A 15,776-nucleotide genomic window follows, 5' to 3' on the forward strand; every position below is an offset into this window, starting at 1 on the left:
CGTGCAGGGGCGTGCTGAGATGTTTTTGTGCTGTTTGACAGCTTGACCGTCCAATCTGAGACTGGGAGGTGCTGGCTGTCTCCAGGTTTTCATTATCGAAGGGGATGGCCAGGCTGTCTAACTGGGCTGTTACTCCTAGACCCCTGCCAGTCATACATTTAGCTAAGTGGGATTTGTCTCTCTGTGCCTTGCGTTCTGTTTGTAGATCTTTCGTTGCCTGACCTTGGACCTTGTTCTGTCTTTTACTTCTGTTTATGACATACCTTTCTGGCTTTTGACTTCCGACTCCTTGATTATCCTGTTACGTGGCTTGGAAGTGAAAAGTGACTCAGCATCACAGGAAACTTGTGATGTCATTAAATCAGGCAATATTTGACAACTAAGTGCATCACTACAGAAGATACATCAACATGCTCCTGCATAAACATTGATCTGGGGATATGTAACCAACAATAACCAACAAGCTCTGTGCCTCAATACTGTGTGTAGCTACCAAGATTGCAGTCTCATAAAGAGGCTGTAACCATTATACGAATTGCTTTATATTCAAAGAACACCTGTTCTGATTATATCTTGTAGATCCTGTGCCTTACTCAATAAAAATGTATAGTCATCACAATTTTGGTAGCACAGTGGCAGCTGAAGGTAGCAGCCAGTGCCCAGTCTGTAGTGACTTAGTCCCCCTTCAAAACAGAGGAAAAAGGTGACATAGCAGAAACTGTAGAAAAGTCAGTCAGTTCTAGGACCCTGCAGAGGAGGAGTCCTCAAAAAAGGGAAGGGCAAAGACCATGTCATTTTACCTGGGTTTTTAAAGAAGAGATGACTCATTAGGAGAATAGATTGTGGGAGCTGTTAAAAGGGCTGTCAGCAAAGCAGTTCAGCAGCAGGGGACTGTGACCTAATTTCACCACAACATGGACTCTGCTGATTCTCTGAGGTCAATCAAAACCAGAGAGCTACCAGAGCCAAGAAAGGGGAATGACAAAGTAGCACCATGTTCCTGTCAAGGTTGGCGCTGGATTTTAGACTCTCCTTGGCAGTAGTCATTGATCATGGCTGTACCATAATAGATCAGAGCTAAAAAATAAAAACAGCAAATACGAAATAAACAGCAAATACTGAGTAACTAAAGTTACTGATTTACACATAATTTTTAAACATACAAGTTACCATCCAGATTAACTGTTTGCTGGATGTTTCTATCATTGTGTATGGTATAACCACAGGCATCCAGTCATTCATAAAATTAAAATTAGTGTGAACTTTTCATTAAGAATGTGACTTTATTACCTGAAGCATTGGAGGACAGGGCAAGGAAACACTTTTCCAACTTTACCTACTCTGTGATTATCTGGTGCCCTGTTTTGCCAAAATTCATGTTTTAATTACCGTATATACTTGAGTATAAGCCGACCCGAGTATAAGCCGAGACCCCTAATTTTGCCACAAAAACTGGGAAAACTTATTGACTCGAGTATAAGCCTAGGGTGGGAAATGCAGCAGCTACTGGTAAATTTCAAAAATAAAAATAGATACCAATAAAAGTAAAATTGATTGAGACATCAGTAGATTAAGTGTTTTTTTAATATCGATATTGAATCAGGAGCCCCATATAATGCTCCATACAGTTCATGATGGGCCCCATAAGATGCTGCATACAAAAATGTGCCCCATATAATGCTGCACAAAGGTTAATAATGGCCCCATAAGATGCTCCATATTAAAATATGCCCCATATAATGCTGCACAAAAGTTAATGATGGCCCCATAAAATAATATGCCCCTTATAATGCTCCATAAAGGTTGATGACCCCATAAGATGCTCCATAGCATAATATGCCCCATATGCTGCTCCATAAATGTTGATAGCCCCATAATATGCTCCATAGAATAATATGCCCCATATGCTGCTGTGATTGAAAAAAAAATAATTACATACTCATCTCTCATCACTGGGCGCCGAGTGCCAGTGTCCTGAGCAGGCGGGGACACTGGCGCACTACGGGGGACAGGTGTCGGAGTCGCTGCTGGCTCAGGCCCCCATAACTAGCGATATTCACCTGTCCCCATTCCACTGCCGCACGCCACTGTGTCTTCCAGCTCTCTACAGTGACGGTTCAGGCAGAGGGCGCACAGTAAACATGTCATCGCACCCTCTGACCTGAACGTCACAGCCAGAGGACGCGGAAGACTCAGGGCAGCGGTGGAATGGGAACAGGTGAATATCGTATGGTTCACCCTCCCCCATCATGCTCACCCCCACCTGACGCATCTCTGCATGTCCCTGCTTCTCCGATGGTCTCCGAGGTGCGCTGGCGGCTTGTTCCTGTGTTCAGCGGTCATATGGTACCGCTCATTAAAGTAATGAATAGGGAGTGGAGGCGCGTCCATATTCATTTCTTTAATGAGCGGTACTACGTGATCGCTGAACCCAGGAAGAGCTGCAGGCACCAGAGACCATCTGAGAAGCAGGGACATGCAGAGACGCGTCAGGTGGGGGTGAGTATGATGTGACAGCCACCACTCCTGCCACTCCCCCGCCGACCCCTGGGACAATGACTGGAGTATAAGCTGAGAGGGGCACTTTTAGCCTAAAAAAATAGGCAGAAAATCTCAGCTTATATTCGAGTATATACGGTATATGCAAATTAGGTTTGCAAGTGCACGAGTTGGTGTATCAGTGCACTTTCAGTTCTCCGCTTCTCTTTGATTGTCCTGACCTTTCTTTGGCCTCAGTTTTTCACACCTTTGGATCTAATCATCTATTGATTCTTTAAACCCATATATTGTACCATTGTATATGTATGGTTAATCTGGGGGTTGATTTTTGTAGAAATAAACTTTGATCTAATTTTATTGGCTATGTAGGCTCGATTTTCTTCGTGATTATTTCTGATTATGATTGTGTTGTTGGTATAATAGTTCAGCATTTACTGTCTCACTTTTACTTTCAACTACAGGGTCACACATCGCATAAAACCAACCAACTAAATAGTAATATCCTCAGATGTTCCCAGAATAATTGATATCACAGCCCTTTTGAGCACATAAAGGCAAATTAAGGTAGCATATGAACCATTAACGCACCTGTTCCTGCTTCAGAAGAAATGCATCGATATATCCTGTCACGTCATTTGCATCTAAATCCAACCGTCGATTCGTCGAACATTGGGAAATAAACTCCCTCACATCTTGATTGTTCTGTACTACTTTCTTATGTAGACCAAGGAGTGATCCGAGGAAGGGATAATAATTATACAGCTGTGGAAATCAACAATTCCTCTTTAGATTTTCTTGTAGCAAAAAGTACAGACCAGTTCAACAACGTTGTATATCGGGAGCAGCTCGACCAGTCAGTGGCGCTCCACCCTACATCACTAGGAGTCTAGGTTAGAATCCGGCCAAGAGTATTCTCTGAATAAGGCCCCTTCAGTTTTTTTTCTGCACAACTTTTATCAGTGTATCCAATTGTATCCATTTTGTGGTCCATGTGAATGTGTTTTTTACCATTCATGGGTGTCATCCATATTTCTCATATGATAAAAAACAGATTGAGGTTTCCTAAACTTCTGCTAGTAGCAGTCAGTGAAAAACAGACACTGAACAAACTGACTGAAATGGATGAGTTCAATGCGCAAAATGGATCAAAATCAGACATGAATTTGTGTATGTGAAAAGGCCATAGATTATGATAGGTATGTGTTCTATCTGCAAAAAAAGCCAAGCAAATAAAAAACACAAAAGTTGTATAAATGTGACCTAAATTGATATGTTCTCCTTGTAGGTTTGCATGGGTTTCCTTGAGGTTCTCCACTTTCTTCCTATACGCTAAAAAGCATAAGGGTAGGCTCATTGGTCCCAGTGTATATGTGAGTGAGAGACAGATTTAGGTTGTGACCCTCATTGGGGACAAGAACTGATAAGCGTAATGGCGATCTCTGTGGATCGCTGTGGAATATTATGGTACAGTATGGTATGGCTTTATCAAAGAGAGGACACATCACATCAATCAATTAAATATAGGAATTATCTAGGATTAGGAAAAGAATCTCCATTTCATTAAGGTGTAATGCTTTAACTGTGTCTAGTTTTTCACCTAAAAGTAATTCACTTATAGGGAAGCTATCATCGGAAAATGACCTACTGTTTAAACCAGGTTTACATACACTGTATTTTTTTTCTTTTTACTGTTAACCCCTTTGCCCCCGAGGGTGGTTTGCACGTTAACGACTGGGCCAATTTTTACAATTCTGACCACTCTCCCTTTATGAGGTTATAACTCTGGAACACTTCAACGAATTCCGGTGATTCTGACCATGTTTTCTCGTGGCATATTGTATTTCATGATAGTGCTAAAATTTCTTTGATATGTCTTGCGTTTTTTTTGTGAAAAAAAAAAACAGAAATTTGGCGAAAATCAACTTTGAATTTTCATGCCCTTAAATCACACAGATATGTCACACAAAATAATACATAAGTAACTTTTCCCACATGTATACTTTACATCAGCACAATTTTAGAAAAAAAATGTTTTTTGTTAGGGAGTTATAAGGGTTAAAAGTTGACCAGCGATTTCTCATTTTTACAACACCATTTTTTTTATTAATGACCACATTACATTTGAAGTCACTTTGAGGGGTCTATATGATAGAAAATACCCAAAAGTGACACCATTCTAAAAACTGCAACCCTAAGGGTACGTGTCCATGTTCATGATGGCCGGCGGTTTGGACGGAGCGGCAAACCCACTCCGCCCAAAGCTCCACCCCCTTCTGTAGACGCGATGATGCCGGATGTGTTCATTGCACACATCCGGCATCATCGCACCCCACACATAGGGCCCTGTGTTTTACCTTGCGGCAGCGCAGCGTTGCAGCAAGGTAAACGGACATGCTGCGATCTAAAAAGACGCGCCGCATGTCCGGAATCGCAGGGCCGCCGTGTGCGTGTTACCACGCATAGTGGAGATGGGATTTCATAAAATCCCCTCCACTATGCTGTAACATCTGGACGCTGCGTGTTTGACGCTGCGGCTCTACGCAGCGTCAAACACACAGCGTTTCCTGAACGTGGACACGTACCCTTAAGGTGCTCAAAACCACATTCAAGAAGTTTATTAACCCTTCAGGTGCTTCACAGGAATTTTTGAAATGTTTAAAGAAAATGAACATTTAACTTTTTTTCACAAAAAATTTATTCAGATCCAATTTGTTTTATTTTACCAAGGGTTACAGGAAAAATTAAACCACAAAAGTTGTTGTACAATTTGTCCTGAGTATGTGGGGGTCTGTGGGGGTAAATCACTGTTTGGGGGCATGGCAGAGCTTGGAAGGGAAGGAGCGTCGTTTTACTTTTCAGTGCAAAATTGGCTGGAATTGAGATCGGACACCATGTCGCATTTGAAGAGCCCCTGATGTGCCTGAACAGTGGAAACCCCCCACAAGTGACACCATTTTGGAATGTAGACCCCCTAAGAAACTTATCTAGATGTGTGGTGAGCACTTTGAACCTCCAAGTGCTTCACAGAAGTTTATAATGTAGAGCAGTAAAAATAAAAAAAATCATATTTTTTTCACAAAAATGATCTTTTTGCCCCCAATTTTTTATTTTCCCAAGGGTAACAGGAGAAATTGGACCCCAAAAGTTGTTGTGCAATTTGTGCTGAGTTTGCTGATACCCCATATGTGGGGGGAACCACTGTTTGGGCGCATGGCAGAGCTTGGAAGGGAAGGAGCGCCGTTTTGGAATGCAGACTTTGATGGAATGGTCTGAGGGCGTCTTGTTGCATTTGCAGAGTCCTTGATATACTTAAACAGTAGAAACCCCCCACAAGTGACCACATATCGGAAGCTAGACCCCCCCAAAGGAACTTATCTACATGTGTTGTGAAAACTTTGAACCCCCAAGTGTTTCACTAAAGTTCATAACGCAGAGCCGTAATAATAAAAAATCTTTTTTTCCCACAAAAATGATTTTTTAGGCCCCAAATTTTTATTTTCCCAAGGGTAACAAGAGAAATTGGACTGTAAAAGTTGTTGTCCAATTTGTCCTGAGTACACTGATACTTCATATGTGGGGGTAAACCACTGTTTGTGCACACGGGAGAGCGCGGAAGGGAAGGAGCACCGTTTTACTTTATCAATGCACAATTTGCTGGAATTGAAATTGGACACCATGTCACGCTTGGAGAGACCCTGATGTACCTAAACAGTGGAAACCCCCAAGTCTAACTCCAACCCTAACCCCAACACACCACTGACCCTAATCCCAACCCTAACCATAACCACACCCCTAACCTGAACACACCCCTAACCCTAATCCCAACCCTAACCACAACCCTAACCCCAACACACTCCTAACCCCAACACCCCTAACCCTAATCCCAACCCTAACCACAGCCCTAACCCCAACAGACTCCTAACCCCAACACACCCCTAACCCTAATCCCAACCATAACTCTAACCACACCCCTAAACCTGACACACTCCTAACCCTAATGCCAACCGTAAACTTAATCCAAACCCTAAGCCCGACTCTAGCCCCAACCCTAACTTTAGCCCCAATCCTAACCCTAACTTTAGCCCCAACCCTAACCCTTACTTTAGCCCCAACCCTAACTTTAGCCCTTACCCTAATTTTTGCCCCAAATCTAACCCTAATGGGAAAACAAAAATAAATAATTTTTTTATTTAATTATTTTTCCCTAACTAAGGGGGTGATGAAGGGGGGTTTGATTTACTATTTATAGCGGGTTTTTATATCGGGTTTTTATGTTTGGTAGCTGTCACAAACTAAAAGACTCTTTTTATTACAAAAAATAGTTTTTACATCACCACATTTTGAGAGCTATAATTTTTCCATATTTTGGCCCACAGAGTAAAGTGAGGTCTTGTTTTTTGCGGGATAAGTTGACGTTTTTATTGGTACCATTTTCAGGTACATGACATTTTTTGATCACTTTTTGTTATGACATTTGGGAGGCTGAATAAATAAAAACCGTGAATTTTTTTTGGGTGGGGCGTTTATACCGTTCCGCATGTGGTAAAATTGATAAGGAAGTTTTATTCTTCGGGTCAGTACGATTACAGAGATACCTCATTTATGTCATTTTTTATGTTTTGGCGCTTTTATGCAATAAAAACTATTTTATATTTTAAAAAAATGCTTTTGCATCACTTTTTTTCTGAGAGCTATAACTTTTTTATTTTTTTTTCTGATGGTGCTGTATGGCAGCTCGTTTTTTACGGAACAAATTGATGTTTTTAGCAATACCATGTTCATTTATATCTGTCTGTTTGATCGTGTGTTATTCCACTTTTTGTTCGGCTGTAAGATGATAAAGCATTGTTTTTTGCTTTGTTTTTTATTTATTTTTTTACAGTGTTCACTGAAGTGGTTAACTAGTGGAATAGTTTTATAGGTCATATAGGTCAGGTTGTTACGGTCATGGAGATACCAAATATGTGTACTTTTATTGCTGTTTTTTATTTACATAAAGAAATGTACAGTATTTATTGAAACAATATATTTTTTTTCTTTATTTAGGAATCTTTAAAAAAATATTTTTACACAGTATAATTTCTTTTTTTTTTTTACTTTTTTACTTTGTCCCAGAGTGGGACATCACTATATCATGTCAGATCGCTGATCTGACACTTTGCAGTGCACTGCGATTTGACAGGCAGTGCAGGAGGCTTGCCGATGCCTGCTCTCAGCAGGCATTGACAAGCACGCCACCTGCAGGACCCGGAAGGACCACGCGGCCATCTTGGATCCGGGGGCCTGCAGGGAGGAGACAGGAGGTGACCCACGAAACAAGGCGATCATATCGTGCTGTTTAGAGACTGGCACATTAAATTCACGTGAAAAGAGTGCATTTTAGGATCACCCTGAAATTTCACTCAAAAGCCAAATATCCCTAAATGTTTGTGAGTAGTGTAGATGGTAATAAATCTATAGAAGACCGCAATCAGTATTACCTGGACACACTAGGGCAGAGCAGTCAGTTCTCCTAAATTCCCTATTATGTTCATTTTATACCCACTGTATTTGGGAGAAGGACTGTTCTGCTCCAGTACAGTAAACTATTGAATTAGAGAGAGGAGAATCAGAATACTAATCGGATATTGTACATGAATTGTAAGGACTCATTTAGGGAACAAAGTTTGCACATCATCATCTATTATATAGGGCACTTTTATTTTATTAACCCCTTCATGACCGTGGGATTTTCCGTTTTTCTGTTTTCGTTTTTCACTCCCCTCCTTCCCAGAGCCATAACTTTTTTATTTTTCCGTCAATTTGGCCATGTGAGGGCTTATTTTTTGCGGGACGAGTTGTACTTTTGAACGACATCATTGGTTTTACCATGTCGTGTACTAGAAAACAGGGAAAAAAATTCCAAGTGCGGTGAAATTGCAAAAAAAGTGCAATCCCACACTGGTTTTTTGCTTGTCTATTTTCCTAGGTTCACTAAATGCTAAAACTGACCTGCCATTATGATTCTCCAGGTCAGTACGAGTTCATAGACACCAAACATGTCTAGGTTATTTTTTACCTAAGTGGTGAAAAAAAATTCCAAACTTTGCTAAAAAAAAAAAAAAAAATTGCGCCATTTTCCGATACCCGTAGCGTCTCCATTTTTCATGATCTGGGGTCAGTTGAGGGCTTATTTTTTGCGTGCCGAGCTGGCGTTTTTAATGATACCATTTCAGTGCAGATACATTCTTTTGATCGCCCGTTATTGCATTTTAATGCAATGTCGCGGCGACCAAAAAAACGTAATTCTGGCGTTTCGATTTTTTTCTCGTTACGCCGTTTAGCGATCAGGCTAATGCTTTTGTTTATTGATAGATCGGGCGATTCTGAATGCGGTGATACCAAATATGTGTAGATTTGATTTTTTTTTATTGATTTATTTTGATTGGGGCGAAAGGGGGGTGATTTAAACTTTTATGTTTTTTTTATTTTTTTCACATTTTTTTAAACTTTTTTTTTTCACTTTTGCCATGATTCAATAGCCTCCATGGGAGGCTAGAAGCAGGCACAACCCGATCGGCTCTGCTATGTAGCAGCGATCATAAGATCGCTGCTACACAGCAGAATTGCAGGTGTGCTGTGAGCGCCGACCACAGGGTGGCGCTCACAGCTGCCGGCGATCTGTAACCATAGAGGTCTCAAGGACCTCTATGGTTACCATTCAGAAGCATCGCCGACCCCCGATCATGTGACGGGGGTCGGCGATGACGTCATATCCGGCCGCCTGGCCGGATGCGGTAGTTAAATGCCGCTGTTTGCGTTTGACAGCGGCATTTAACTAGTTAATAGGTGCAGGCAGATCGCGATTCTGCCCGCGCCTATTGCGGGCACATGTCAGCTGTTCAAAACAGCTGTCATGTCCCGGCTTTGATGCGGGCTCACCGCGGAGCCCTGCATCAAAGCAGGGGACCTGACGTCGGACGTACTATCCCGTCCGACGTCAGGAAGGGGTTAATTAAGCAACTGGAGGGTATTGGGTGACCAAGAAATGAGTTCTCACCCAACAAGCTCTTGATTGCACTACAATTAGTTCTAAATGTTAACATGAAACTACTCTTCTGAGAAATCACTAAAAAGGTTAGACATAAGATCTGAAGGTTTTCTTACCAGTACTTCGGGTGCACCGACCAGTTTGGAATTTTCATCTAACATTTTGATTAATTTTTTAAACGTTGGGTCATCATACTCAAACCTTTTTCCAAAGATAATAGAGCAGATTACGTTGGAAACTGCACTGTTTATCACCATGTGAGGATTGAATGGCTTGCCTAGAAGAATAAATTTGTTTTTAAAGAAGAGAATATATTATCAATAAAAAAAACTAAAAAAACACAAAAAATTACTCAATCTAAAAGGTCATTTGTAACCCCAATATAAAACTGCCTTCAGTAATGAATGTAGATCGATGAAACTATCAAGTGATAGAAGCAAACCCACAGCCAGATTAACAATTGAAAGGGACATAGAATAGAAAGGGATTCTGGATTGTGAGCCGCAATGGGGACAGTGCCAATAATGTTTGTAAAACACTGTGGAAGTGTGACGCCCCAGGGTCATGTTTGTCACAGTGGCATTGCTTTCTTCACGGGGAGAATGATGACACACTTAGAAGCGATGGAGGATTCCTTTTTGACAGGTAAGAAGTAAGGCTTTTAACTCCACCTGATAAAGCTGGACTCTCAACTCGCTTCCAAGCCGGCCGGACCCTGCCTGTACCTGTGATCTGGTGCCCTGGACTGTGGCTACCTGCTACCATCAGTAAACCAGGTAAAAAGACTGCACAACTGTGTCCTTCATTCATTACTGCACCACTCACCATCTTTCATCTATTCACCGAGAGCCCTGGGAACCTACTTCACCTGTGGGAAGTTATACCATCTGGCTGCCATAATATCACCCCAGGGGACCCCTTTAAGCAGCGTTGGTCATCCCTGACCGAATACCACAGGTGACATCACGAACATTCCTTATTTCCACAATCCCTTTAAAGACATTCCCTTTAACATGGGCACCCAGGGCCACGGACCGGGTTGCTGCCACCATGACACGTCCCTTTAAGTAATGGACCTGGTACCAAGTACCCCACAGCCCTGGCGGGTGACTCAGAATTAACTAATTAAATTAGTAAAATAAATAAATTCTGTAGACCGGGTTGCAGAAACTGATATACAAGAAGTTAGAATATACTGTATAAATGCTATGAGATAAATGTGAATGATGTATCTTACCATTGTGTGATTTAAAACTTTCTATAAGGGGCATTAATTCATCTTGAATTCTGGCTTCCACACTTTTCTTCCCCATTCCAAAGTCTCGAAGTGTTGATAGCGTGAATCTCCTCATGGATTTCCATTGTTCTCCATTGGAAAATATTATACCTAAAATATAGTGTATTTTCAGATTATAAAACGCACTTTTTTCCCAAAAGTTTTTGGGGAAAATGGGGGTGCTTCTTATAATGCGGATATACCTTACCATCCGCGGTGGAGCAGGGTCCCAGGGTTGCTGCTGGAGGAGACATGTGTGGAGCATTGCTGCAAGCCGCAGGCTGGGATGAGGGGGTGTTCGGATGTGCGGCATGCAGCTGCAGGTGTTCAGCGCTGTGGGGGCTCTGCCGACATCTTGTGAAAGTTCAGAGCCCTTGCAGTTTCATGGTTTTCTATGCGGTGGACTCTGGGAAAATGGCTGCCGGGGGCACCACATGCGCAAATGGAGATCTCGGCACCAAGATCTCGGGAGATGAGATCTCAGTGCCACCCCTGGCAGCAATTTCCTGGGTTACACTGCATAGGAAACCATGAAACTACTGCGGCTCTGGGCTTTCACAAGATGTTGGCAGAATCCCCACAGTGCCGAACACCCGCAGCGCCGAACACCCGCAGCACACATCCGAACACCCCTTCATCCCAGCCTGCGGCCTGCAGCAACCCTCCACTCTTGCCTCCTCCAGCAGGAACTCTGGGATCCCGCTTCACCACAGTCAGCAGCCCCGGTAAGTAATAAGATGCATGGATTACAAGAAGCACCACCATTTTATTAAAAAAAAGTTTTTTTCCTATTTTTTTCATCAAAATTTGGGGTGCGTCTTATAATCCACAAAATACAGTAGTTAAATATGAAAAACTTTGCAAGTATTAATTAATCATACTGAATAGAAAACAGCGTTATAATCTCAACAATCCAACAAGTGGTTTCTTTAAAAAGTTGAAGTAGTTGAATTCTGTGATTCAAAAATTTAATTTATAAATAAAACCAACAAATAAGAAAATGCATGTAAATTGCCAACTGAGGTTGTCATACACAATAATCCACATACCTAATTTGGACGTGTCCGTGTGTCTGTGCACAATGAGTCATCCACAGCTCAACCGTGTGTCTGTGCACAATGAGTCATCCACAGCTGAACAGTAACTTAGGGATCCATAGTTACCATCACTAGCTGCTAACTGTGTGGGCATAACCATGGATACCTAAGGAGAAGAGATCTCCCTGGTGGTGAGTTAAGGCATAAGCCTTTTCTGAACGTTAGCCTGTGAGGCAACACTGTGAGGCAGCATTGTGAGGCAACACTCAGGCAACACTGAGGCAACAGTGTGAGGCAACATTGCAAAGATGGATCAAATTGAGCTCGCTGCTGCATGTAGAGAAGCGAATCGCATACAAATGCGTAACCTGCATCTTAATGAAACAGAAGACGAACTAAATTGTCGAAGAACTGCTTATGCAGCCTGAGAGAGGGCGGCCAGAGCAAGAGAAAGGAATGAAGTAACTGAATAACGTTGAGCATCTATTGCTGCATGACAATGAGCAACACGCAATGCACAAAATGATACACATATTTCACAAAAAAGAGAACAAGATGAATACGTGTCCAAAATGCAAGAGCCACTCGACGACGGCAAGTTACATTTGGCGCTAGAGGACTTCTCAATCAAATTGATGAGACAGGTATTAAAGAGCACTATGCTGGCGAACTGACATTTCGATGTCAGTTCTGCCAATCTAAAAATTTGAAAGACGAAATGGCGCAGGGCAAAACATTCCCTTCCTGCTGCAAGAGATGGCGCATCCAATTACGTCCCATTCGTATGGATGATCAATTAGTCAAGTTGATGAAAGGAGAGCATCAGCACTCCAATAACTTTACGGCTAATATAAGGCAATACAATAGCTCGATTGTTTTGGCATCAATGGGAGCACAAGTAGCACCACCTCTTGGGCATGGTCCATACTGTTTTGGAATTTATGGACAAATTTACCACAGAACTGCCTCATTGCATCCCGCTGTGGGTAGGACTCCCAAGTTTGCCCAGATTTATATCTTGGACAGTGAAGAAGCATTAAGTGCAAGAAGTCAAGCAAATAAAAAGTGCCTCCCAGCACTGCTATCATCTCTTGGAGAGAAAATGAAAGTAATTAACCCACTCGCAAGAGCCTTCACAATGATAAGGAAATTTGAAATAGAGGAAGAGAGGATTGCTGAATTAGAAAATCGCGATGCACTTGAAATAATAATGCCACTTATAAATGACTAGAATGATGACCAGAGGAGCTACAATGCACCAAGGTGCAATGAAGTAGCTATAATTTATCAAAATGCAATAGGTGAACTCCCATTTAATAGGGACATCAGAGTTCACCTCAAAAGTGAAAACCAAACTATTCAAATCAGCTTTCTTCACAGAAAGTGTGATGCTATGACATATACACTTCTATTCCCATATGGGGACAGTGGATGGACAATATATTTCACAACTCCAATTGCCCTAAGTGTGCAACATCAAGGAATTGGTGACATTCATCTACCATCCATACCAGTGGATCAAGTTCGGCAAGAAAAAATCACCCTGTTACAGTACTATGCATACAGGCTTGCCATTCGTGATGAGTTCAATCCCCTTTTAAATGCTGGGAAGTTGGCGCAACAATTTATCGTTGACAGTTACGTCAAAATTGAGTCCGACAGGATCAAATATATAAAACAAAATCAAAAGGCAGTACGCGTCGACAATTATGCCGGCGTTATGGATCATATCCATAATGCTGCATTACACCAAGGGCTAAAAGCTGGGACACCAGTAATTTTACCTTCCACTTTCATTGAAAGCCCAAGAGAGATGCAGCAAAATTATCAAGATACCATGACAATTGTCCGAAAATTCAGAAAGCCAGATCTTTTTGTCACAATGACCTGTAACCCAAAGTGGAAAGAAATTACTGAAAACTTAGAACCGTGGCAAAGGCCAGAAAACGTTCAGACCAGATTTGGTTGCACGAGTATATAAAAACAAACTCCAAACCGTGCTTAACGTGATTTTGAAAAAACACATTTTTGGCCATGTAGTTGCCATATCAATGTTGAGATATGTGCTTCAATAAAAAGTGTTAAATATCTTTTTAAATATGTATACAAAGGACATAACTGTGCCAATATCAAGTTTGATACATTAAACTGGAATGAACCAGCCATGTACCTAGATTGTAGGTATATAAGCTCCACTGAGGATATGTGGAGAATCAGAAAAAATCAAATGCATGATGCTTCACATACCATTAAAAGGCTTGTTTTTCACCTTGAATACATGCAGCAAGTGTTTTTCGAAGATGGTAATGTGGATATGGTTATTTCAGACTCAAAAGCCTCTACTCTGCAGGCTTATTTTGAGCTAAACAGAGTTACACTTCCGCCCATCAGTATTTGTACAGTGAAATCCCTGAACACTATGTATGGGATAGGAAAGCTATACCAGAAGGATGGAAAAAACGACGGGCTCAATTTGGGAAAACAATTGCCCGAATGTATACAGTCTCTTTAACAGATGGAGAGCTGTATTACCTAAAACTCCTTTTAATTCACGTAAGAGGAGCAAAGTCTTATGCTGACTTAAGGACTGTCAATGGAGTGGTACATGACACATATAAAAATGCGTGCATTGATCTTCCTCTTTTGGATGACGATTCCCCATGGGAAGACGTTGCAATTGCTTTCCAAATGCCATACCAACTTCGCGAATTATTTGCTATAATTTGTGTATATGGGGTACCAGCTAAACCATTGGCATTATGACAACATTATAAAACCGAATTTATGGAGGATTACACCAGGCGGTATACTCCAAAAATTGCTGAGCAACTGGCTCTTCATGATATTAATGAAGTGCTCTTAAAGAGTATAAAATCCTGTGCTGACTATGGATTGCCAACTCCAGTAAATGTTCCAGATGAAATACTGGACCAACTGAATTATGCTGTAATAAAGCAGGAGGCTGAGCAATTGAAAGCTATGCTTAATGAAGCTCAGAAATCAGCTTTCGATGCAATTATGCAAGCAGTCAATGCTGCGTCACAGCCAGACAACACTAGCTCACACTGTTTTTCTTGGCAATGGAGAGTTGTCAAATGTATATGGTCTACCAGAAGACACAATTGAAATCCCGAATTCTTTTATTGAAGAGGGTGATTTAACTACAGCTATTTTTGGCAACTCAATTGAGATTACCGATGCAACGGTAGAAGCAATTGCCAATAAAGCAATTCTTACGCCATTGAATGATGATGTTCACGCCTTGAATGACAAACTTCTTGGTCAAATTCAAAGTGAACACTCAACATATCGCTCCGTTGACACAATTGTGGAAGAGGAGTGTGTGATTCTGACAGATTACCCTGTAGAGTTTCTTAACTCTTTGAATCCCACTGGGATGCCTCCTCATGAACTAAAGCTGAAACCAGGAGCTGTAATTATGCTCCTGCGTAATCTTAACAGAAAGCGTGGCCTCTGTAATGGCACAAGGCTTTATGTGAAAAGCTTAAAAGCAAACATTATTCATGCGATTGCTTTAAATGGAAAAGCAAAGGGTCAGACAGTTCTTAAGTTCTTATTCCAAGAATTGACCTGATTTCCAAAGATAAAAGCTTGCCAGTCCAGTTGCGGTGACGTCAATTTCCTGTCATGTTGGCTTTTGCAATGACCACCCATAAATCTCAGGGACAGTCCTTGGATATTGTAGGAATTTATTTGCCTCCCAGTGTTTTCACAGGGGCAGTTATATGTGGCTTTCTTTAGGGGAAGGAAAAGCCAACAAATATGGGTCAAAATATTTGACACACAGAAGCAAGGTAAACTTATTCCTAAGGTTGACAAATGGTTTACTGTCAACTGTGTGTACAAACAAGTCTTTTATTAAGCTTTTTAACAATTGTAAAAGCCAAGAAATTTTCTACGCAAAAGCGGGACT

General features: G+C 41.4%; 1 protein-coding gene across 1 annotated transcript in view; it reads right to left on the reverse strand.

The window, feature by feature from the left end:
- LOC143785744 (cytochrome P450 2K1-like) overlaps positions 1-15,776 on the reverse strand; it is a 48,249-nt gene that overhangs the window by 20,882 nt on the left and 11,591 nt on the right. Inside the window, exons 3-5 of the mRNA XM_077274836.1 lie at positions 10,767-10,916; positions 9,646-9,806; positions 3,088-3,261 (exon numbers count right to left, since the gene is read on the reverse strand). Coding sequence (XP_077130951.1) covers positions 3,088-3,261; positions 9,646-9,806; positions 10,767-10,916 — 485 coding nt within the window. The remainder of the gene's footprint in view (positions 1-3,087; positions 3,262-9,645; positions 9,807-10,766; positions 10,917-15,776) is intronic.

This window comes from Ranitomeya variabilis, chromosome 7, assembly GCF_051348905.1.
Source record: "Ranitomeya variabilis isolate aRanVar5 chromosome 7, aRanVar5.hap1, whole genome shotgun sequence".
NCBI classification, from domain to species: Eukaryota; Metazoa; Chordata; class Amphibia; order Anura; family Dendrobatidae; genus Ranitomeya; species Ranitomeya variabilis.